This window comes from Cryptomeria japonica, chromosome 4 (assembly GCF_030272615.1).
Source record: "Cryptomeria japonica chromosome 4, Sugi_1.0, whole genome shotgun sequence".
Classification (NCBI taxonomy): domain Eukaryota; kingdom Viridiplantae; phylum Streptophyta; class Pinopsida; order Cupressales; family Cupressaceae; genus Cryptomeria; species Cryptomeria japonica.
Window position 1 is genome coordinate 141,887,944 of NC_081408.1, and position 26,903 is coordinate 141,914,846.

The window sequence follows — 26,903 nt, forward strand, 5'->3', positions numbered from 1 at the left end:
ATCTAGGGAGGGGATGCCAGCAGAAATATACCGATCATCTGAATCTGAAGCCCCCCCATGACTAGAAGATGCATGATCTATGGATGATCGCGAACGTGTTCGAGTCATCATATATCTGCCCACCCTGTCAGAAGATATGGTGGCTGCTGCTGATGCAATATGTCCAATCCTATCAATTGCTTCTCTCTGAGAAGCAATCACAACGTGGTCTGCTATGGGTGCCATGGCTGGGACTACTGCAGGAAATCTCTGGCCAACAAGGTCCCTGTGTCTAGGCGGAGCTCTATCACGCCTACGGTATGCATCTCTATCAGCAATCCTGCCCCTCCCCTATCCATAATATCCCAGAATATCAAGGTAGTTTGGTTTCATCTGACAATGAACCTCAGCAAATACCTGCTGTGCAAAGTATAATGGAATCTGGTCGTTATTAGGATAACGACCATGGGCTGCTAAGAATCGTGGGTAAATCAGTGACGCAACCTGTGGGTCAATACATCTGGTAACCTGATATCCCCTCACCTTACTCTTCTCCTGATATTGTGGGAAGCATCTCTCCTTGATGGTCTCCTTCGAGACCACCCCCACCACATCAGCAAAAGAATGAGGACCCCTCACCTCACTCCTTAACTGTCTATATATATCCTCTATAGCCTCAGGTGAGAATGAGGTATGAGATACTAAGCGGTCCCTCAATGTCTGCAAACTGTCAAAAATGGATGTGCACGTACTCTTGTACATGCCATCAGTACGAGGGTCATCTAGTATGGCCCTCAACCTATGCAGCTCTCGATCACTGTAATGAAAAATAGTGGCAATATCGGGCAAGGGGGGATCCTGCTGTGGAGGATCCTGCTGTGGTGGCTCCTGATGTGGAGCCTGCACAGGTGGATCTTGATCAGGAGCCTGTGAAGGTGGATCCTGATCAGGAGCCTGCAAAGGTGGATCCTGATCAGGAGCCTGCGAAGGTATATCCTGGGATGCCATCTATCTAGGTACATGTCATAAAGTTAAAATAAATACGTAAGCAGAGAGAGAGAGATCATTTTCATGAGAGAGAGAGAGAGAGAGATTATATACATATAAATCTTCATGACAGAGAGAGAGAGATCATTTTCATTTTCAAAAAATACGTGTAAAAATTTCAAATATTTCAGTGAGAGAGAGAGAGAGTTCATATATTTCAGATCTAGAGATAACATATATTTCAGAGAGATAGAGAGATCTAATGTACATGTACATATTTAAATCTTTGACATACATAAAAAATTCAAGAATAGAGAGATCTAACACGTCATATGTATGTTAGGACACTATATGATCCTAAGGGGAATGTCATATGTATAGTAGGATGTTATAAGGGGTCATATGTGGGTCTAACCACATATGACCCCTTAGGACACTATATGATCCTAAGGGGAATGTCATATGTACAGTAGGATGTTATAAGGGGTCATATGTGTAGTAGGATGTTAATGCATGCGTGAGCCCTTAGGACCACATATTCAACCCCTTAGGACACATAGGAAATTTCATATGTACAGTAGGATGTTATTAGGGGTCATGTGTGACCTACTAAGGGGTCACGTATGTGTCAATGCATGCGTGGCCCCCTAGGACCACATATGACCCCTTAAGACGCTATGTGATGAACTAAGGGGTATGTCGTTCACACTAGGATTTTATAAGGGGTCATATGTGGTTATAGGATTTTATAAGGGGTCATATGTGGGTCTAACCACATATGACCCCTTAGGACACTATATGATCCTAAGGGGAATGTCATATGTACAATAGGATGTTATAAGGGGTCACGCATGTGTTAATGCATGTGTGAGCCCTTAGGACCACATATTCAACCCCTTAGGACACATAGGAAATGTCATATGTACAGTAGGATGTTATTAGGGGTCATACATGTGACCTACTAAGGGGTCACGTATGTGTCAATGCATGCATGGCCCCTAGGACCACATACGACCCTTAAGACGCTATGTGATGAACTAAAGGGTATGTCGTTCACACTAGGATTTTATAAGGGGTCATATGTGGTTATAGGATTTTATAAGGGGTCATATGTGGGTCTAACCACATATGACCCCTTAGGACACTATATGATCCTAAGGGGAATGTCATATGTACAGTAGGATGTTATAAGGGGTCATATGTGACCTACTAAGGGGTCACACATGTGTTAATGCATGCGTGACCCCTTAGGACAACATATGACCCCTTAGGACACTATATGATCCTAAGGGGAATGTCATATGTACAGTAGGATGTTATAAGGGGTCATATGTGACCTACTAAGGGGTCACACATGTGTTAATGCATGCGTGACCCCTTAGGACAACATAGGACCCCTTAAGACACTATGTGATGGACTAAGGGGTATGTCGTTCACACTAGGATTTTATAAGGGGTCATATGCAGTTCTAAGGGGTCATGCATATGTTATAACAAATGCATGACCCCTCAGAACCACATATGACCCCTTATGACACTATGTGATCCTAAGGGGAATGTCATATGTATAGTAGGATGTTATAAGGGGTCCTATGTGACCTACTAAGGTGTCACGCATGTGTCAATGCATGCATGGCCCCTTAGGACCACATATGACCCCTTAAGACGCTATGTGATGTGCTAAGGGGTATGTCGTTCACACTAGGATTTTATAAGGGGTCATATGTGGTTATAGGATTTTATAAGGGGTCATATGTGGGTCTAACCACATATGACCCCTTAGGACACTATATGATCCTAAGGGGAATGTCATATGTACAGTAGGATGTTATAAGGGGGTCACGCATGTGTTAATGCATGTTGACCCCTTAGGACCACATACAACCCCTTAAGATAGTATGTGATGGACTAAGGGGTATGTCGTTCACACTAGGATTCTATAAGGGGTCACGCATGTGTTAATGCATGCGTGAGCCCTTAGGACCACATATTCAACCCCTTAGGACACATAGGAAATGTCATATGTACAGTAGGATGTTATTAGGGGTCATACATGTGACCTACTAAGGGGTCACATATGTGTCAATGCATGCGTGGCCCCTAGGACCACATACGACCCTTAAGACGCTATGTGATGAACTAAAGGGTATGTCGTTCACACTAGGATTTTATAAGGGGTCATATGTGGTTATAGGATTTTATAAGGGGTCATATGTGGGTCTAACCACATATGACCCCTTAGGACACTATATGATCCTAAGGGGAATGTCATATGTACAGTAGGATGTTATAAGGGGTCATATGTGACCTACTAAGGGGTCACACATGTGTTAATGCATATGTGACCCCTTAGGACAACATAGGACCCCTTAAGACACTATGTGATGGACTAAGGGGTATGTCGTTCACACTAGGATTTTATAAGGGGTCATATGCAGTTCTAAGGGGTCATGCATATGTTATAACAAATGCATGACCCCTCAGAACCACATATGACCCCTTATGACACTATGTGATCCTAAGGGGAATGTCATATGTATAGTAGGATGTTATAAGGGGTCCTATGTGACCTACTAAGGTGTCACGCATGTGTTAAAGCATGCGTGACCCCTTAGGACCACATACGACCCCTTAAGATGCTATGTGATGGGTTTTGGGATATGTCGTTCACACTAAGATTGATTTTATAAAGGGTCATATGCGATTTTAATGGGTCACGTATGTGTTAAGACACTATTTGATGGACTAAGGGGTATGTCATTCACCCTACAATTTTATAAGGGGTCATATGCGATTCTAAGGGGTCCCGCATGTGTTATAACACGTGTGACCCCTTAGAACCACGTATGACCCCTTAGGACACTAGATGTGATCCTAAAGGGAATGTCATACATGTACACTATTATATTATATGTGATCCTCTATGACCTCCTAAGAGAACGTATAGTGTCATATGTGGTCTTAAGGGGTCATGTTGTGCGTGTAATAGGATGTGAAAATAGGTCACATTGTAGAGGAAATTTATTTTGTCTAATTTGTTTAAATTTGGTATCTAAATTTTCTAATGTTTATTTAAATTAATTTTTTTAACGTTTTTCTTTTTTTGCTAATGTTTTTCTAAGATCTGATTTACTACAGGGTAGTTTTCTATGTTTTTCATAACAATTTTTTAAAATGTTGTAAAAAATATACATCTATACAATTACGTAATTTTAAAAACAAATTTACACATTTCAATCAAAATATTAAATTATCAAACATTTTTCTAAAATAATGAAAAACAATAAATTATCAAACATTTTTCTAAAATGTTCAAAACCAATAACTATATATAATTATTTAATTAAAAAATTAAATTAACAAATAAATTATTTACAAATTTAATAAAAAAAGACATTATTAAACCAAACAAAGGGTTATTTTGTGCACCTGATATAACAAGGGTCGAAAACTGAAATAAGAAAGATGCTAACTGCTGCAGACAAGGCTCGATGACGTGATGCTGACGACTGGTTCGATCCAACCCCCACCAGACAGAAAAAGTCAAATGTAACAATGACCTTTTAACTGTCATTTTCGATATTTATAAAATTTTTTAAAAAACCCTAACTGCCAAGGGTTCGAGCGAATGGGGGGTTCGAGCGAACCCATTAAAATATCGATATTTAATGGGTTCGCTCAAACCACTGTGTTCGCTCGAACCCAGCTGAACCTTTTGGTTCGCTCGGACTCCCAAGGGCAGTCCGAGCGAACATTTGTGTTTCGCTCGAACATTGTCAAATCCGAAATTCCCACTTTCGCCAAATTCTTTCGTTGGCAAAAGTGGGAACCAGTTTTGTGAATTCACCCCCAGCTCATCCGCTCTTTTATTGCCCTCCCTATAAATGTGATTGATTGTGAACCTATCAAAATCTCTGCATAGGTCAAGAGCTTTTGATAGCAAAGTATTTAGTCTCCAATTAGGCATACAACCTTTCCTCAAAGCATTGATAATTATAGCCAAATCTCCTTCAATTTCCAAGTTCTTAACTCCTAGTTTCCTGCATAAATACAGACCCTCCACCAGGGCCATAAGTTCCACCCAATTGTTGGTGTTGATGCCAGCCAGAGAGGCAAGGGTTGCTAGTTCCTTTCCTTCGAAATTATGAACAACGCATCTTATCCCTGCTTGCCCTGGGTTGCCACGGGATGCCCCATCAAAGTTTAGCTTCATCCAACCTTTGCCTAGGGGCTTCCATCTGCATGCATCCCTTGATGAAAGACTTGCAATAGGACCAATTCCTACAAAGGGAGGAAATGATAATCCTTCCCATCATTTTTTAATTTTTTCATCCCAATAAGTTATAGAGGCATTCTTCAATGTGCCTGATGATAGTTAGTTTTTCATGAGCTCAGTGATAGCTGACTCTATCCTGTTAATGATTCTAGGAGCATCTAGGTTTTCATTCTTAAAGAGATGTCTATTTCTCTCCTTCCAAAGTTCCCACATTATGGAAGAAGGAAGAGTTGTCCATAAACCTTCAAAGAGACCTTGAGCATTCCAAAGATGGTGTGGGGGAAGGCTGCAGACCATTCAAGTTTGTTGGTGAACTAGATCCAACATTTGTGAGCAAAGGGGCAGTTAAGGAGGATATGATTAGTGTCTTCCTCGTCTACCTCACAAAGTGGACATCTACTAGGACCCTCATACCCCATTCTTCTAAAATTGTCCACAGTTAAGAGCTTGTTCTGAACCGCAAGCCAGGAGAAGATACCTGTCTTAGGCAGACAGTATTTATCACAACAAAGTTTCAAAGGAAGCTCAGTCATAGGTCTTATAAACAATTTGGAGATGAGAGAGTACCCATCCTTGTAGTTGTATTCTCTTCTTAGGGAGCCATCCCAAACGAGCTTGTCCTCATTATGACCTAAGGCAATATTCCTTGATTTGAGAATTGCCATAAGTTTTTATTTATCCCCTATCGGGGTATCCTCATCTTCCTTCTCGATCCATTGCCAACCAGCCCCATCTTCTAAGGGGGAGATATATTTGTTTAATAGGGGTCCTCTATGAGATTCAAGAAGGATACGAGTAGTACCAAAGTCATGGATATTATCAATAGCCTTATATCCAGCCCAGGAATTTGACTAGAAGAGAGCTTTATCCTTGGACCCTAGGTTCCAAGTAAGTTTGTCAGAGATAATCATCCTGCAGTCTAACATAAAATTCCATAGGCAAGACCCTCTGGGAGGGTTGGTTTCTCTGAAGATTTGGATAGGATTCCCTCCATTAAGGTATTTGTGGTGTAGCAAGTGAGCCCATTTGAGGTGGGGAGTTTTGAACATCCTCCAGACCAACTTGGCGCCCAAGGCTTTCCCTGATCACAAAGATTTTTAATGGTAACACCTCCTTCTTCTTTAGGTTTTCATATCTTGTCCCAGGATATGAGTGAGATTTTACGATTGTCATTAGCACCTTGCCGAAAGAAAGTCTTGAGATGCTTATTGAGTTCTGCAAGTTTAGAAGAAGATAAATGTCGACATGAGAGCTAGTAAATGGGCATGGCTGACAAGACCGATCTAACCAAGGTTGCTCTACCTACAGATGAGAGCCATTTTCCTTTCCATGTGTTAATCCTAGACTTTATTTTATCCACCAGGTTGTCCCATAATTTTGAGGGTCTTCTACTCTTGTCAAGGGGAATGCCTAGGTATTTGCAAGGAAGAGTTCCTTCACTAATCTCCAGGAGATTGCTGATCACTTTTCCTAAGGAGGGGTATATGTTGAACATAAAAACTGCAGACTTGGCCAGATTCACCTTTTGACCTGAGGCTAGCATATAGGAATCAAGGATTCCTTTGAAGGCTCTCACTTCCTTTACACTTCCTTGCCCAAAAAGCATCGTGTCATCAACAAATTGCTGGTGCGTAAAGGGAGGAAGGCCGCTGGTAATGGGTATTCCTTGGATCCCGCCTTCCTCTTTGGCCTTAGAGATGGATCTACCTAGGGCTTCAGCCATGATGATAAAGAGGAAGGGGGACATAGAATCTCCTTGCCTAAGCCCTCTTGAGCTGCTAAAGAAACCTTCTGGGGAGCCATTAACCAAGACTGAGAATTTGGGGGTGCAAATACATTCAAAGATTAGGTTGATCCGAGGTTTGGAAAATCCAAAGGCCTCCAAGCATTTGCATAGGAAGCACCAATCAACTTTGTCGTAAGCTTTGCTAATGTCTAATTTGACTAGCATACTTGGTGCCCTATTGAGTTGGACCAAATGAATGGCCTCTTGGGCTATAATAACCCCATCATAGATTGATCTATCTACTACAAAGCCAGTTTGTTCTTCACTAATGATAATGGGGAGAAGATTCTGGAGTCTGGCTGTTAGGGTTTTGGTTAAGGGTTTGGATAGAGTGTTGCAGATGGCTACTGGTCTAAAGTCATTAAAGCTCTCAAGATTCTCTTTTTTGGGGATGAGAGCTAAGAAGGTATTGTTGATTTCTTTGAGAATCTTACTAGAGTTCCTAATACCTTCTAAGGCGTCTGTGATCTCTGTCCCCATAAAACCCCAACATTTTTGGAAAAAGCTAGTGGGGAAGCCATCCGGTCCCGGGGCCTTGTCGAGATTCATCTTCATAAGGACAGATTTAACCTCCTCCTCAGAGAATTTTTTTGATAGTATTTTGTTGTGGTCATCGCTAATAAGTTTTGGAAGATTCTTGATAATATTGAGTTGGCCTATGAGGTTGGAGCCTTCAATATTGTTTAAGATTTTATTAAAAAACCTTGCTACCTTGGAGGCAACATCATCCGGTTCAAACAGGATGGAACCCTGACAGTTCTTAATTTTTGAAATTCGATCAACCCATCTCCTCTTCTTAGTGCTATTGTGGAAGAACCTAGTATTTCGGTCACCATCACTCAACCAAGTCTCCCTCGATTTTTGTTTCCAAAAGATCTTTTCATTTGAGAGTATCTTTTCATATTCAGAGAGTAGAGCCTTTTCTTTGAGGAAGAGATGCTCATCCATCCCTTTCTCAAGAACCTCAATGTTAACATTCTTAAGATCATTTTCTATTAGGAGTTTTTTATCGAAAATATTTCCAAAATTAGTCCTGTTCCATTCTAAGAGCTTCCTTTTGATAAGCTTTAACTTGCTTGTGATAATAAACATCTTTGAACCAGAGAAAACAGAGCTTCTCAACTAGTTCTCAATTAAGTTTAAAAAGTTATCATCTCTAAACTACATGCTCTCAAATTTGAAGGGACATTTTTTAGGGGAGAAAACAGATAATAAGGTTAGTTGGAGTGGGAAATAGTCAGATCCTGCTAAAGGGAGGAGTTCTATAGTCAAGGTAAAGTTAAGATCCGAAAGCCCACCATGGATAAAGAACCTATCTAGTTTCTCAGCAATGTTATAGAAACCAAGCCTTCTATTGTTCCAAGTGAAGGAGTTATCTACCGTCTGGATTTCCAACAAGGAGTTCCCATTCATCCAATGATTGAAATCTACAGCCACTGGAGGGAGTATGTTGCTACCTCCTCTTTTATCTGCTACCTTAGTGATAGCATTGAAATCACCCCCAATGATGCATACATCATTTGGGAAACTTCTGAGGAAAGACTCTAGTTCCTCCGGCACCCTTGCGTTATCCCTATTTTGGATAGGACCATAAACATTAATCAATTTGAATCTTAGGTTATTTTTATAACTAACTACTTCTCCTCCAAACAATTTTTTCTTAATCTCTAAAGGTGTAAATGAGATGTATCTAGCGTCCCAAATGATGGCTAAGCCCCCTGAGGCCCCTGTAGTAGGGGAGTGCTTTAGCTATCTAATACCTAGTTTTATTACATGTATATATAATAATATTTGAATTTTATTCTAATCTGCATAATAAAATAAATTTCAACTTAACACCTAAATTAAATATTTAGAATGAGAGAACAAAACGGAACAACTAATTTTTGATTACTCATTGCATGCCAATAATTTAAGGATAAGATGTCCTTGGGGAGTTAGGCTGATGTTAGCATGTCATTTGATTATTATCTCCATCTCCATATGTCTCCCTTATCTACATCTCCTCACCTCTCCCTATATCTCTCTCTTTTCCCCTTCTATCCTTCCCACTCTATCTATCTCTCCCTCTTTCTCCTTCTCTTGTTCTCTCTTTTTATATCTCTTGACTTCTATATCATCTCTTTCCCTCTCCCCCATCTCCATCTATTTGTATAACTTTCTCCCTCTTTATATTTATCTCTATATCTCCTTTACTCACACCCAAGTATGTATGTATGTATACATATATATACATGTATATATATACACATAGAAATATATATATATGTGTGTGTGTGTGTGTGTACACACACACACACACATATATATCATCTCTCCCTCTTCCTTTATATCTCTCTCTCTCAATCTCTTCCTCTTTGTCTCTCTCTCCCTATCTCTTCTTTTTCTATCTTTATCCCCCCCTCTCCCTTGCTCCATCTTTTTTTCCCTCCTCTTTTTCTCTATCTTCATCTCTACCTCTATCCTTAATCTCTAGACATGCCTCCTCCTATCCATGCATCTATCTCTCATCCTCCCTCTTTTTGGACCTTTATATACTTATCTCATTTCTTTTATATTCATCTCTCCCTATCACTTCTTTCATCTATCCCTCTATCTCTATCTCCCTCTACCACTATATCTCTCCCTCTATCTATATATTTATCTTTGTATATCTTCATCTCTTTCCAACTATTTATTTCTCTCTTCCATATCTATATATTTCTCTCCCCTCTCTTTGTCTCTTTTGTATCTCTCTCCATATATAAATTTTCCTCTCCCCATTCTCCATCTCTATCTTTGACTTCACTTATATCTCCATCTTCTTCTCTATCTATATATCTATCTCTATATATATCTATTTACCCATCTCTCTCTCACTCTTACCCCTCTATATATACCTCTTTCTAGCCTTATCTCAACCTCTCTTGCACACTCACCCTATAGAAAACATAACATGAGCTTGTTTTTAATAAAACTTGATTATCTTCTCAGCTCAAAGGTTTCATTTCAATTATGATTGAGTCCTTGTAAGTGGATGCATAGTTGATTTTAAGCTATCACCTCTCAATTTGTTAGGTCTCGGAGGCAACTGAGAGGGGGGGGGGGGGGTGAATCAGTTGTCCAATAAATACAAACCAAAAATAAGTTAACCAAACTTAATGCTTAATGTCAGTAGATAGTTTAATAGTTAATTGTAGTACCGGTAAAGTTTAATGAATGAAACAGAAAGACAAATAACATACACAACACATAACACAATTATTTGTACGTGGAAACCCTGTTAGGGGAAAAACCACGGTGGGAAACCCTACCCACAATCAGATGATACTACTGTAGATAGTATGTGTGTACAATATGGAGTTTGGACATGCATAAAGGCCAATTGCCTAGAGCTCATTGATCAATCACAAAATGGGAGTCACACTGACTACAATTGGATGGTTAAATCCAATGATAATGTACTACTCAAAATAACATCTTCATATGCTGGATTCAGTACCAGTTAAGCTCTGATTTGCCTTCTTAAAACCTTCCTTCAATCTTGAATGATGTCTGCGTGTATAGCTCTACTTATATTCGTATATACCGAATATTACAACCTTATAAACCTTTTTTTCGCTATCCTATCTCAATCTCATAAATGAGATCTTACATTTATACCATAACCTAAGACCAAATGTGTAGGTGGGGTCACTAAAAGATTTTACAATAAAATCAATTACAAATGAATCAATATGTGATGCATGATGTCGTCTTGATGCATTTATAATAATAATAAATCATCTTCACGATGTGCCGTGCTGATTTGGATTAGATATGCTTGCCGGTCCATAACCTAGACCTATTTGCCGGTAACAACAAATATGCAAACTTGATTATACTAATGAATAAATCACCAAAACAAAGTGTCCAAACAATCTCTTCGACATAACCAAGTAATCTCCAAGTCATTCCAAGTGTCGGTGAACAATATAACCTACCGGTGAACCAGATACCAGTGATTGTGTATAAGTCACTGATCATGCTAGTGAACATAACCAAAGATCTCCTAGTGCTGATAAGTGTTGACAAGTGTTGACAAGTGTTGACATCAATGACAAAACCATATCAACATATCTAGAATACCAACACAATTAAGTCCTTTGTTGCACAAACAACATCATCGCCACAAATTGACCTCATGAACTACACAAATATATCAAAAAAATAGACCAAATTTTCCCCAATTGACCTTCCACACCTCTTCAACATACCCATTGCACACCAAAGTGTAATTGCTAGTTTATTTTATTATTTTTAAATAAGAGTTGTAGTTAATATTACATAAATATGATTACTCTAATATAATTTTAAATTAACAATGATTAAAAATTATAATGATTAAAAATTACAACAAATATTTTTTATTACAATTTAAAATTATAATAATTAAAAATTAGAATAAATATTTTTATTACAATGTGCTCGCCACTACGTGACACTAGTTTATAATTATATTTAAAGATTTAAAGATTCAAATGTGAATAACTATCAAAATTGAAGTGAAAGATAAATAATTTTATTTATTATATACAGAGGTGTATTATAGTCAAAAGAAATGGAAAAAAAATCATCAATAAAAACAAAAAGAAAAGCTAAAACAAAATCTATTCTATTTTAGTAAAAACAATGTTTTTTTAATTTTAAAATAACAAAATAAAATTTCTATTACATTCAATGAAGATAATATTTTTTAAAAGAAAAAGAAAAACTAAAACAAAACGGATTTTATTTTTGATAAAAGCAGCAATCTTTTTATTCAACTTTCTCCCAAAATAACTAGCATTCTGGGTGCTCAATCAGTGATCCGACATAATTTTAACCACAGCTGGTGGGAATCATGGATGGAAGAGTTACGCATTCGCAAATAACAGCCTCTCCTTACTGGGTTTTTAGAGAGCAATGAAAACAGTAATTCAATACGGCCATGAAAACGATATTATTTTCAGGGTCGCAGAAGAGATCGCTAGTTGGGGACACGGCACTGTTTCCTTATCTCCCCTTGCGATCCTGTTAAAACGTCAATTGAACCCATCTTTACCATAGCCCTTCCGAATTTTTTCCTCCAAATTGTGGGATACTTGGCGTTAATCTTCACCAGTCTGGAGGTTGCATCGTTGGTCATCAACGTCTGATCGGACTTGAGCAATCCACGCTTGACCTGCAAATCTACGTAGTATTTCACATCCAAATTAGTGGGACTCAGAGGATCCAGTGGAACAACAACGCTAGAGGAATAAGATGAAACGGGGCATTTGGCCTTCAGCTGAAGAGCATAGCGAGGATCCATGGATGGATCCTGAACACCCCTGCCGCTGAAGTTGTACAGACGATCTGCAGTGAGTGAGGAACAATGAGAAACCCCAATTGAATGGGCACCTGCGTAGACAATAATAGTATTTCATATTAGATTGGATCTGCAAGTTATTTAACAGATCAAATCAAGCATTAATCCAAATATGAATACAGGTTGTTTACCTGAGAGAGTTACCATTTCGTCCTGTGACAATTGTTTCAAAGCAAAGAGTTGTGTCAACTGGTTAACATCAAATGAGGGAGGAGGAAGATTCCCAGGGATGTCTGACGCGAGTGATACTCTTCCATCCCTTCGTCCTCCTTCAACAGCCCAATATAATCCACCTGCCTGCATATGCATTCATATCATATAGTTAGCCAAATCCTTTGATGCTTCCAACATAGCTTAATCTTAATAAAACTTACTTGTTGAGCACTATCTCTTGCAGCCAATGCCACTATGTCGGCACAAGAAACCACTCCTAGGCATTTGGCCTCTATTCTAGATTTTGCAGCATCAATAATGTCGTAGCCAGAAAGGCTTGGATTGTTTGCCGGCGAATCCTTCTCTGCTGAATTCCCTGATGTGGAATCAATGAGGATTGATCCGTCGCAACCCTGCAATTCATAATCCATTAGGGTTGTGAGTAACAAATGATTTTATCCATTAGAGTATTGAAAGATAAACTTCAAGGTGATTAGAACACTTACTCTTACAAAACAATCATGGAAATGCATCCTTATGAGAGCAGCTGCTACACCCGGATTCGCTTTAACAGCATTTGCCACAGTTTGACTAACAATTTTCTCCGCTTGGGGGCATGTATGACGGTAATAACCTATTTTTAGGCCAGCCCCATTAACAATAGCAGATGAAATTGATAGAACCAAAAGAATACAGACCACAGAGATTTCCATTTTCATTTCAAAATATGTGGGAACTATATACTTTGAGAGAAGAGAGTAATGAAAAACGTTTCAGGCTCCGTTCTTAAAGAGAGAAGCATGGTGTATTTAAAGCCAACATTCGGAATTTGATTTTCATTACAAGCCACAACTCTTTTGTTTCTATCTTCTATCTTCTGAATATTTAAATCTACCCAACCCCCCTATCATTACATGAAAGGCTAATAAATGATTGAACAGAATAACTATTTCAGATTCCATCATATGAGTACAAAAACATTCCCGTGGCCAGCGTAGACTGAACTACTTACTCTCAACTAACATCTGGCATTAATGCCCTCACGTTCTAATTGAATTTGGCAATACAACTTAACATGACGAGGAACTGTCTTATCCCTTACCTTATGCAGTTCTTCCATTTGCAACTTGCTTTAGGGTTTCAATGTATTTATCAACTTTACCATATATTATATATATATATATATATATACAAAAAAATAAAATCAAGATTTCTGAAATTGATAGAATGCTTTTCCTGCAAACGGTTGAGATATATTACAATAATTATAAACATTTTAGAATTTTATTATTTCTGAATGATACGAACCCTTAGTAAAATAACAGAGCATTTCTTAAGTTGATCGAATCTTACCATTTCTAAATGGATTAGGAGGAAAAGAATATTTGTCGAGACAACGCACAAAGATCGAGGTGAGCTCTTTTGTTAATACGTCATTAGACCCATAGGAAATCGGTTTCATTTAGTACGTAAGTCTAAGAGTGAAATGATTGAGTATGATCTTAAAAAACTTTATACAGTTGAAATTTAGAAAACAAAATATCAATCGTAAAGATATTAAATTTTTTCTTCATGTTCTTAACCTATAAATTATTAGTTACTTTTATATAGTTATTAGTATATAAAATTGGATATCTTTTTTGTGTGGTATCTCCCAGCTAATGTTTTATTGATAATTTTATACACTTTTTTAATTGATTAGCCATACATTGTGTAGACAATTTTAAATGTTCATTATAAATAAAAAGAATAAAATTAACATTCGACCTAAATTGAATTGTGTGTTAATCAAGCATAAAATGCTTAAATTGAATATGAATATTATTGGTTATGTCAATAAAAAGAAGGAAATTCTTAAGTAAGTTGTAGAGTTCAAGGACGATATTGTTAGACATTAAGTGATCGAACATTTCTTTGTCATGTTGACTTATATTGAATGTCTTATTCATTTACAAAATAACCTTATTATATAGCATCAAAATCACACCAAATGGTGATGTTAAATATTTCATGTTTCCCTACTTCACATATTAGTCTTAAATTATAAAATAGTTATTTAACAAATATTTTTAAAATAAATTTTAAATAAATAATAAATATATAAACTTTTACAGAACTATACATTCATAGAATTGTGGATCGGATTAGAAATGTATATAAAAATCTACTTGAAAGTAAAATTAAACTTAAATGAAATAAAGAAAATAGAATTATACTTTTATATAATATGTATTATAGTATAGTATTATTTATTATAAAAGACAATTACATGAAAAAAATATTGATAAAATTAAAAGATTCTTGTAAATCAATAAAATGTATAAAACAAAAAATCTTAAATAATTTAAAATTACATTTTAATATTTCATATTAATATAATATAAGAATCTTTATATTCTATATAAATCTATAAATAAAATTCTTTCTATATATATTTTTTATGTAATCTTCTAATTAAATATATAAATATACATATATAATATTCCATTATTAAATAGTTAAATAAATTTGAATGAATTTAATTTTGCATGCTTGTGACAACATGGAATGAATGTTATTTAGAATTGAGGTGATTGGAAGACATTGATGTTAATGTGCTCTCATGGCTTCCAAAGGTGGTGATTTGAGGTAGACATGACATAATTAATGTAAGAAGATGAAGGATAGTGTGTGAAGAGTGATGAAGAAAAGTAAAAAATAGTGACTCTGCAATAAAGAGATGATGTTTTTTCATAACATTTATCGAACAAGATGTTAAAAATTTAGATCTTTTGTTGTGGTTGGTGCATGTTTGGGAGTTGATGCTTCACTCAAGATATTAGAGGGGGAGAAATAATTTTTTTGATGCTACCAAATCTTTGAGTTGGTCTTCTATGTTTTCTTTGATGGCTAGTTCAATTTTGGTTCATGACAAGAGTGGTAAGTTAGGCAAACATTCAGTGTCCTGATTTCATTGTATCCTTGACTACTTTCATGCAACAAAGTGGAAGCATAACTAACCTTAACAAGTTGTCGATGGGATTGCAAGAAATCTAAAAAGTGAGCCACACTCAAGAAATCTAAAAAGTGAGTCACACTATTGTTGGATCACTCTCAGAATTTAGATGATGATTATCTAGCATATTTGTATAATATCCTTTCTCTAAATTTACTACACTATTATTACTCAAACATATGTGTCAATAATAAAAATAATGTTGTTTAAATTTATTCAAATTACAAATGTAACTATAATGGATATCTTTAGAAAACCGTATCAAAATCATGTAAAGAGATATCCTTCTTGAGGCAACTATTCATCAAACAAATTGACTTAAACATACTTGTTTCGAAAACATGCATCACAATGTAAGTTAGATCAATTTTCCTAAAAATAAATAGCTATTTTAAAAAAAAAATCTCATAATTAACAATATACTTTATTTATATGATAATTGTGAGATTTTTCCAAGATCAAGAGCTCAATGAAAAGTAAAAAATAGAGAGATAAAATATAGGACAAGAATAAACTGTATTCTCATCAATAGATAGACCATCAATCGTTGTTACATACAATGAATATGAGCCTGCTTATATAGGCAAGACTATATGGATATGTGAGCACACAAACATGACATGTGGCTCAATAAGAAACAAGGTTAGGTAGAAAATAGGTGTGATAGGTAGCAAAAACAATTAAATATTCCACATGAGGTGGATCACCCACCGAAGGTGGAATTATCACTCCACAATAAGTGGATATGATAGTGTAGTAACAAGATCACACCATAAAAGGTTGAAATCTCCTACAACACACTATCCCAATGTGGCACAAACACCCAATTGTCTCATACCCAAACTCTATTGAAATGCATTATCCTAAGTAAATTTAAGAAAGGTGTAATAATATCCAACATGAATAATTAATTACACCAATACCCCCCCTTAAGAGAAACTTAGGGGAATGCACTTAAGTCTACAATGCAACTAAGAAATGCAAGATGGGTCTCGACTACAAGGCCATATTAGGTACCCAATGAGAATAAACCCTCCCCCAAAAGAGAGATGAAAACTATACAAGAGAACTCTCATAGAAGTGGGAGAGGAACAAAACCCCATGTGAGGAAAAAGTGCCCCCCTCATATTTGAGAAGAAGAGAAGCTAGGTAGTCCCCCCTCAATGTAGAATCTGCACCAATGGTAGAAGCTCAAGAATGAATGAAGAAACTGCTCCATGAACATCGAACAACATTCCTCCTCTTGGGAAGAAACATAACCAATGGTGTATACATGAGTTCTCCCTAATCATGAAGGGAAGATTTAGGAAAAAAAATCATGATGAATGAAGTCTCTGAAAATTTCTCAAGTGTCCCCATGTCTATGTTGAAGGTTACCCCCTCGAAAGGTGGTGAACTGCTCTACACTGGTGAAAAAGGCACTCCAAGATCTAGTGGAGAGGAGTGTAGAATAAGTCCCAAAGAATCACATGTCTCCTCTAGGGATAAAGAGACCTCCTCCAACTATTATACATAAGTATCCACAATCATATCAACCTCGAAAGAATGATCATGTAGAGAATGAAGAAGAGGATCAGAGTGCTCCCTCACAACAATTGAAGAAGGATCATCTTCATCAAAGAGAAGATGAATGTCATCAATGATGTCTCCCAAATCTGGAATGTAGGATTCCACAAACAAACCTGCAATGTCTGTCAAGTACTGATCCCATGAAACTGAAGCTGGAAGACAAGATATATCCTGTTGCACTGAATCATAAGAAGGCAAAACTGTCGCACTATCTGTATCATCAGGTGCAATAGGTGACATTATATCAATAGGAGGAGGTGAAATGCAAGGCTCAAGAATGGGGTCACATGTTAGAATCATCATGTGAAGAATCATTATATGTGAAATCATCCTCATCAACAAAATTTGAAAAGGAATATAACCGAGATGCATGATCCACCACCCGAGTCGCAATGATAGGTCTAGTCTCCAAGTCTCTAATGAAAAATGACTTAGGTGTGAACTCCACAATTCTCTTTGTTGTCCCATGTGTGCTTTCATAAATGGAAAGGAGATTGTTTGTCAAATGAGGTACACACAACACATCATTGAAGGAATTATCCCCAATGGCAATAGTTCATTTCCCAATCACATCCATGTATGTATGATTTCCCATCAAAATCTGTAGCATGATGCAAGGTTAAAATGAAGAGAACGTAGACTGCGAAGACATAATCAAAGAGATCTGTCCTTATGCTTCACAAATAACATAGGTGCACCCCAAGGGGACACACTAGGATGAATAAACCCCTTTGCCAAAAAGACCTCTAACTGAACCCTCAACTCTTTCAACTCCTGCATGGTCATCTGATAGGGAGATTTAGAAATAGGCTCTCAACTCCTAGCACCAAATCAATCCTCAAATCTATATCTCACCGAGGGGGCATACTTGGAATCTCACTACGAAAAACATCTACAAACTCCTGAAGAGTGGGATGCTGCTGCAATAAATCCTCTAAGCTAACTCCCTCATTCACATCCTTCACTATAACTACAAACAATTGGCAACCCTTACATGCACACGTCTTCATCTACATAGCAAAAATCATGCGAAGAGAGATAGGTCTCTGAATACCTACAATCTCCACACTCTCCCCACTATCATCCATCCATTGCACTCTCTTACCTCTATAATAGATCTGCGCTTGGTGAGATCCAAGCCAATCCATACCAAGAACCACATCATAAGATCCCAAAGACATAACATGAAGATCCACAGAAGTATGGAAATCTCCTAAAACTAAAGGACAATTAAGCACAAGGGAACCCACTACCACTTTGAACCCCATAGCTAACTCTACCTACAACCTATCGTCTTGCTTTTCTGTAGTAAGCTCACATTGCTCTACTAGAAAAGGAGAAATAAAAGAGTCTGATGCTCTAGAATCAAATAACACTAAACAAGAGATACCACCTATCACACTTGATGTCTCTATAATGGTGGCCTGATGCTTAGCCTGATGGCTATCAACCACTGCAAAAACATGATGAGACCTGCTTACATCTCCAACTGTAGGCTCAGAAGAAGCTGGCTTCTATTGCCCTGACATATGAGAAGAACGCTCAAGACAATGAACGACACAGTGACCTGGTTGTCCACATGCGAAGCAATCTCTCCTGACAGACACTCTACTACCTGGTGCTGTACTCAACACCTAAACACTGCCTCTACTAGAAGTTGGTTGTGAACTCTATGCTGGCTGAGAAGGAGTAGGTCTCTTGTCACGCTAACGATTGTGACTCCTATCAACCTAAAATCTAGGACCTCAAGCAAAGCTCTACTCCTAAGAAAACCTCCTCTTAAACTGATGACCACTATGGAAAGAAGAAGGATGACTCCTAGCATATCCTAAAGACTATTGTTGTGGTCCTCTAACCATAGATCCTGTAACAACAATGAAAGATTCTCCTCTGCTAGTCTCGCCTTCTCCACAACTGCCTCCAAGGTCTTAGGTCCATGCATTCAAACCTCTCCACCAATACAATCATTGAGACCTCTAACAAAGTGCTAAATCAACATCGTCTCATCATCTACATATCTAGCATATTGTCTAAGCTCAAAGAATCTACGCTCATACTACTCCACAGTCATCCTCTGCTATTTCAAATCATGGAACTCTCGGCCTTCCTTTGCCTCCAATGATCTAAAAGAAATCTAGCACGAAAACACTCCAAGAATAACTCCAAAGATATCATTGCTATGTCCAAATGCAACGTTTGTTCCTCCATGTGCCACCATGTCATTGCAAAATCACAAAGATGCAAAATCTCACATCTCGCCTTGCTGTTACTGCTACACTGATGCATAGCAAAACACCTACCTAAGTCCGATAACCATGTCTCTACCTCCATGCCACTGCCTAAGCCATCAAAGGTAGGAGGATGAGTCCTATTCAAATCTCTAATGTGACTAGCTGCAAGTGCCTCCTAATCCACCTCCATTATCCTCCTAGGAGAACGCAAATGCTCTCTCTCGATGCTCTGAATGATGAGATCCCTCCTGCTGGTTCTCCTAGGCGACCAAGAAGCTCCTGAAGCATGTTCACCGACTATGGAATCAGATCATATCTAGGTTGCTCCTGCTCCTGTTCATCATGGTGTGACTCTTCAGACACCTCGGTGCAAGGGTTCCTACGAGTGCCAATGCGACCAGCACGACAATGATCTCTACCCCTAACATGCATCTTATCTAAGAAAATGCAAAGGAAACTGTAAGCTAAACATCTAAGGGAACTATAACAAGGAAAAATAAATAGCAGGGATAAAACCATTGGGCTACCCCATGCCAAATGCTAAAATGCACAATGGGCTCAATCAAAACCAGAGTACCCAGTGATAAATTTGGGCTCTGATACCAAGTTGTAATACCCTCCAAAATACCCTAAAGAAACTAAACAATAATAGACAAATGGAGATAAAAAAAAATTCCTTAATTAACATCTAACAACAACTAATGCAACATATAACATCTCCACCTATTTACATTGATTAACCAATTAACCAATATGAACATACATCATTTCTCATTTCATCAATTAACGCCAGCGGAAATAACACAACATCAATAATCTTTCTCTAGGGTACTTTAACATCATTACTTAATTCATTTCCACAATAACATACTACACACATGATAGGTATATTTTGCCTTCATTAATGCATCATATTCTAATTCTTTAACCATGAGATATGTAGCCTACAACATTACTTATTCCTCATGATATGCATAATTTCCTTTCTGCCAATGCATCTATGTGAATCATTCCTATTTACTAGATCCAATTAACATCTTCTAACATATTCACTTATTAATCTATGAATATTCCTCTTTCAAGATTATTTAGCATTCTAACTATCCTCCAAACATTCCATGAAATAATACAACTAATCCATAAAGAAATTCCATTCTATTCTAACTATAATCCACTTTATTTTCATGATTCATAAAATCACATCTCTACAATAGTACAAATACAAATATGCCTTAATTCTAGTTTCCAACTACAATTCATCTTACAAATATAAGTACATTAAATACACTATGAGCATAGTTCTTTCTATTACAAGATTCCATCTACGATATACAAGAATGCTACATTACATGCATTCTATCTTATCCTTTACATAAATCTACTACAAGGTACATCCATAGTACATCATGAAGAAGAATCCACATCTACACAAGAAGAATCCAAGAGAACATCCCAATGGATAAAAGCACCAACCTCCCAACCATGTGGAACCAAAGGAACCACCCTCTATGCTAGGAGATGACACAACGTCCCAACACATACTCTAAACCTAAGATGGAACTCTAACCAAAGAGACTAACCACACAAGGACTCTCAAGCAAGAACCCACACAATACAACAAGAATGAACTCCTAGAGGCGTAAAACTCATCAAGACATAAATGCATCCAATATGTTTAATTATAATCATAAAGGGGAAACACATGTAGGAGTGGAGTGTCATCACATGCCATCCTCATAACATAATAACATAATAACACAAGGCACTATCTTGATGGACATGTGGAGACATCTCAACCTACGAGAGACTAAGGGAGATTTTCTTACCATCTTCATGGCCTTCTCATGCTTATCCTAAAACATCCTCCCTGCGACCAAGTCATGAGGTACAAACCAATTTATCATCTTATTAATTAATGTAACTACCCAACCCATCAATTATTAGGTTATCACTTATTTGAAAATAACAAAAAACTCCAATGTGCCCTAGTGGTCTAGACTTCATGCATCCTTACAAGGAACCTCATGCAAGCCTGTCTCTCATGACGCCGGTCATCACAAGGAAGCCCACTCCTCCTAAGATGTCCCAACAATAAATCACAAGAGGCTCTACCAACATAATTACATGAAACTAATAGTCAATGTAGCCAAAAACTTCCACACATACTCTTACAACATAAACAAGGCTACAACAACATCAATATAGAAAAATGAGCCTCTTGGCTAGCAATAAACAAAGGCATATCAAGCCATCAAATGTTGCCATCAAATAAAAGATAACATCACAGAAAGGCCTACTCACTTGCTGGTCCAAAACAACATAGTAATCATCTCAATCATTCATGGCCTATCCACATGGAAGACAGTCTACAATATACACAATGGTGTAGAGAAGCAAATATACTCAAAACCATCAAAATGCATCAAAACTGATCAAACCCAAAACTAGGAAATATTAATAGACCTCAAATAAAGCCTCTAGTACAAAAATCAATTCGTGAAAATACCTCAAAAATGACCAAAACTGAGAAAATACAAAACACAGACAGGTTAGTGTTTTTGCCCTGCACGATAGCGCTTCTGCCAAGAAGAACAATGCTTATGTCTCCAGAATCGCGCATATGTATCTTGAGACAGCGCTTATGCTACGCAAAGCACTATAAATGCAATGCATAACAATGCTTTTGCACATTAAGACAACACTTTTGCAGAAACAACATTTTTGAACAAGACTTATGAAAAACTTAGAAAACTTTTGGGTAAAATAATAAACTCCAAACTTTACAAAAGGGCTTGAAAATTATATGAAAGGAGATGCCTAGAAACAAGGAATACATAGGTATAAACACACCAAAATATCTCAGACTATAAACCAAGATTTAATCAAATATCTTCATGGTATAAAACAAACAGAACCACTACAAAACTCACAAAGAATCCAATGAAGACAATCCCAATTAATCACAATTGAAGGACTCACAAAAGGAAAAACCAAACTACTCTCATAAAAACAAGGATAAATCAATCAAGATCTTTTGAATAATTTTCATAGAGCCAAGAAATGCCATACACAAGAAAACCAAATATATATCTCCCAGCAACTATGTAAAAACTCTTATAACATAAAGTTTCCCTCCCAAATATTAATCTTCAGTAATAATAAAACCATAGAGTAAAGTAATATTTCAACCCAGACCGAAAACGATGCAGACACAATGCATACATAAAGAAGCCATTGAAAGCCAAAATGTAAAGTGAAGAACTCCAACCTGCAACTTGAAGTAATGGATTGAAGCTAAAGAAGCTGGGTAAGGGCACTAGAATCTTTTCTTCTTTTAAACCCACCCCGGCCTGAGCAGCTTTCGGAAGAATAGAATCTTTGTTTGGGGTGGTGGCTTGGCCTTGCCAGTTTAGAGGAGAGAGAGTATATAATCTCTATGTAACACTCTTGGTTGTGGGGAGGCAGGGTGGTGTAATGGTCGACTACTATGTTACGTATATAAGGCCGGTCAACTATGCTGAGTTGGATGGATAGTAGGGCTTTCTTATAGTTGTGGCGATATTTTGGAGATGGCTACTAGAATTCCCCCCACTCCTTCCCCCCCACGCCCCGCTCCCTATAGTTAGGTCCCACCCACCCTATCACTCCCACCCAACTAGCCTATAGAATGGTAGGTCCATCCCAGATTCTAGCTCCCACAAGCCAAACCAAAATCCAACCAAGCTCCCGCCAAAACCAAGAGAGAAGAAATCCAAAACCAAGAAGAAAACTTGCTAGAGAAATTTCCAGAGAAGAGCCGACCAACCCGAAAAACCTCATAGGAAATAAATTTAAAAGCAACAATAATCCAAAACCCTAGCCTTAATCTCGGCCAATCAAAATATTTCATTTTGGAGTATATTTTACCAACCCACCATATAATACAATTTATTCACCCATTTTGAATTTAACCAATGAGAGTGAAGGGTAGATAAAGTAAATAAAATATACTTATCCAGCTAAGTGGGATTATTTTATTTCTTTATTTAATTTAATGTGTTCATACACCCCACTTAGGAATAAAAGTCAAACTATTAAATAAATATAAGCTATAAATAAATAATCCAAATGGGGATTAAAATCAAATAAACCAGAAGCTAATAAAATAAATTAAAGAACCAAATAAATATCAAACCATAGAAGGTCAAATAAATAATTAAATAATAAAATATCATTAAAGATTAAATCATAAATATTAAACAACAATAAAACTCATCAATTATTAAATAATCATAAAATCAATAAACGTTAACTATCAAATAAATATAAATTTAGGCAGTTTCACTACAAAAGCCTGAGAAACTGCTTTTGTCTTCGGACATCTAGTGTCGCGGTTGAAACACTTCATTGGTGAAGCGGCCACCAAGGTTTAAATCCCTACTAGGCCATTGTACTCGTAAGGCCTTGTGCCTTTGCTAGGCCATTGTGCTAGCGGATTTGAACAAGTGAAGTGTGGGGATGAGGTCCCCCATTTTTGGCCTCACTAGTTCATAGCTCTAGGTCAAAAGTGTTCATGTGGAGCCGGAGGGTGTTTCGTGCCAGCGTCACCGGTCATGTTAGAAAGTTTACCAAGCATAGTTTATAAAAAATATATATATATCAAATAAATATAAATATCAAATAATTAAATATTCAAAACATATAAATTAAATACATCAAAATAAACATTATCAAATATAAAACCACACATCAAGAGCCACATAATTATTCTAACATAAACAAGTAAATCAACCGGCATAAACTGAACTCACAATACTAAAAGACCAAGTTTACTAACTGACATGGCAAATTATGCCAAGACACCGACTACTCACGGTGAACAACTTAGACCTAGAGTATGTGAGGGGAACTCATGCCATCTCCGAACCACATAATCTATTGGAACTAAAGACATGCTCAGACCTGTGAAGCCAGGTGGAGTCGGTGTCTAGTACCTACAAAATCCAGCAACCACAAAATGATAATACCACATATACATATACATATATAGAACAAGCAAGTGATAGAGAATCGCAACGACACATCCCACTCGCAATGAGTGATGTGGAATCATCTCTATCACGAAGATAGTCAAACAATATCAAACACATCTCATAAACATCTCATCATATGTAATCATAGAGTGGCATTAGCGTAATCATAATCATCATCAAAACCATGATAAATCTAATCTATCAATAATCCATCACATAGTGAGCATATAAAATCTATCGAGTACATATATCATCAAATTACATGATCAATCATCACAGTACCAACATCCATATAGATAATCAAAATAGCATATGTCCAATAGAGTCTAACATCAATCATAAGTCACTGAAGCACATGAGTAATCATCATCCAAATCATCAAATATAGTCTAGATAAGTCTATCAAGTATAATATAAAAGTCAACTCTAGTCAAAATAAGTCAAATCAAGGGTGGACACTACAGTAAGAGAGTTGATGATATGGAGGTCTTCATTGTAGTCTTACATGGCCACTTCACCACCATGAAATAGGTTCAATCTTCATGGGAATCTTCCTTGAAAGTGGATCAAGAAAACTTCAAAGAGATTTTTTCTTTATTTTGAACAATTATTTTGGATAGTCTTTGCCATTGATGGAAAAAGGGGGAATTTTGGAACCTTGTACAGTGTGAGTTATGAGTTACAGGGGCTAGAATTGCCACAGTTTTGTAGCAGTTTGTAGTATTTGCCACCAATGCCAAAGGGAGAGTTTGTTGGCATTTTGATGCAGTTTTGTATGACCGGTGAATGATATGGTTGTCATTTTTGGCAACATCATCTCTTAAGTCTTCACAGTCCATTGGTAGTATGTAGACTAGGATATTGAGGTCACCCGGCTAAGCAATAAGTAAATAGGACAAACAGTGAGTGGACCCACAAGTAGTAAGCAGACCGACAAGAAGTGAGTATACTGGCAAGAAGTAAGTAGATCGACAAGCAGTAAGTTGACCGGCTAGTGGTGAGTAGATCGGCAGAGAAGAGGTCCACTAGCTAAACAAAACAATAGACTGGTATATAGGAGAAAATTGGCTAAACAAATTTTGAGCGGTACACCGGAAGAGTTTGTAACTGATAGATGGGTAATGTTCAGTTAACATTCAGTTAAATCGAGAGTCTTCTCCAGTCAACCAGCGGACTTATTGGCATGTTCGACTTTCTTGATAGAGATTCTTGCAATGATTTCAGAGGTGTGATTTAAAGCATGATAATGAAATTTTGAAAGGGATGTTTTGGAGGGAAATTTGGTGACAGACTAAAGGGTCAATAAATTCACATATCTCATTCTTGAGATGGTTGTTGTCAAGGTGAATGAAGATAATGTGAAAGTGTACACAGGGGGAGTTTAAGAGAATGCAGAGCCAAGTGATAGAGGACTGGTAGAGTGGATTTCAATAGAGTGGTGACCCAAGTGACAGAGGACCGACAGTATGGAATCCAAGGGTCAGCAAATTGGTGGAGGATAGAGTTGAAGGTGGATTTAAGAAATCAGTATTGTGCAGAATAGACACAACTGATGCAGACATAGTGTGATTCTTTGGTGTGATCTGATCAAGCTAATGAGTACCCATTCTAGTAGATCATCTTTATGTTGCTCTCTAACCATTGCAACTAAAATCCCTTAATAGGGTGGACTTTAATAGGTCCCATTGTAAAAATCCCTTAACTGGGTGTCATCTTAATTGATGATTCTAAGACCTTTGACAAGGCTACCTTTAACAGGGTAAAGTCACTAACATGCCTTAGACAAAATCACTTAATCAGGTGGCACCTAAACAGTGTCTTTTTAATCTCCTAAAATGGATGGCTCTTCACCGGACGTACTCTAGAAGACTACAAATTTCGTGAGTTCCTACTCACACCATGGTTTTCTACCATTTGGGTTTCCATGAGATAAACCTTGGTGTCACTGTGTTTCTTTTCATGCATGGTTATTCTTCTACAATAGTTGTTTATTTTGATGAATGTTAAGTTAGTGACAACTTAAGTTAAAAATTTTAATTAAGCACAACTGGTAAAGTTTTGATTCACCTCTCCCCTCTCAGCACCGATTGGGACTAACACGCCATATGTCAAAACCCATTAAATCCGAACATCTTTGAAAGAACATAGTAGTGTAACCATATCGCCTTGGAGCTTTATTTGGATGTAGTGAGAAAACAACTGCCTTGATTTCCTCCATGGTAAAGGGTTTGAAGAGATCATCATTAGCTATCTTAGATACTAATCTAGAGATATGTTATAGACATTCTTGTCTAGATAAGTGTGCCCCATTAAATTCTCCATCTATTCCTGTAAATAAATTTCAGAAGAAAGTTATGGCTTCTTCTTAAATTTTAACCTTATCAGTCAATAATTCCCCAACAACATCTTTTATTTGGGAAATAATATTTATAGACCTTCTCATTTTAGTAGAAGAGGAAAAATTTAGTGTTTCTATCTCCATCCTGAAACCATAATTCTCTAAATTTATTTCCAATAAATTTCCTCTCTCTAAAGCAATTCTTCTAA

At 37.1% G+C, this 26,903-nt stretch overlaps 1 protein-coding gene across 1 annotated transcript; it reads right to left on the reverse strand.

The window, feature by feature from the left end:
* Positions 1–12,015: 12,015 nt before the first annotated feature.
* On the reverse strand, positions 12,016–13,262 carry LOC131074075 (peroxidase 5-like). The gene is made up of 4 exons (XM_059218926.1): positions 13,056–13,262; positions 12,771–12,962; positions 12,528–12,693; positions 12,016–12,428 (listed from the first exon to the last, which is right to left on the reverse strand). Exons 1-4 carry the CDS (start codon positions 13,260–13,262, stop codon positions 12,016–12,018), a joined length of 978 nt encoding a protein of 325 aa, XP_059074909.1.
* Positions 13,263–26,903: the final 13,641 nt, after the last annotated feature.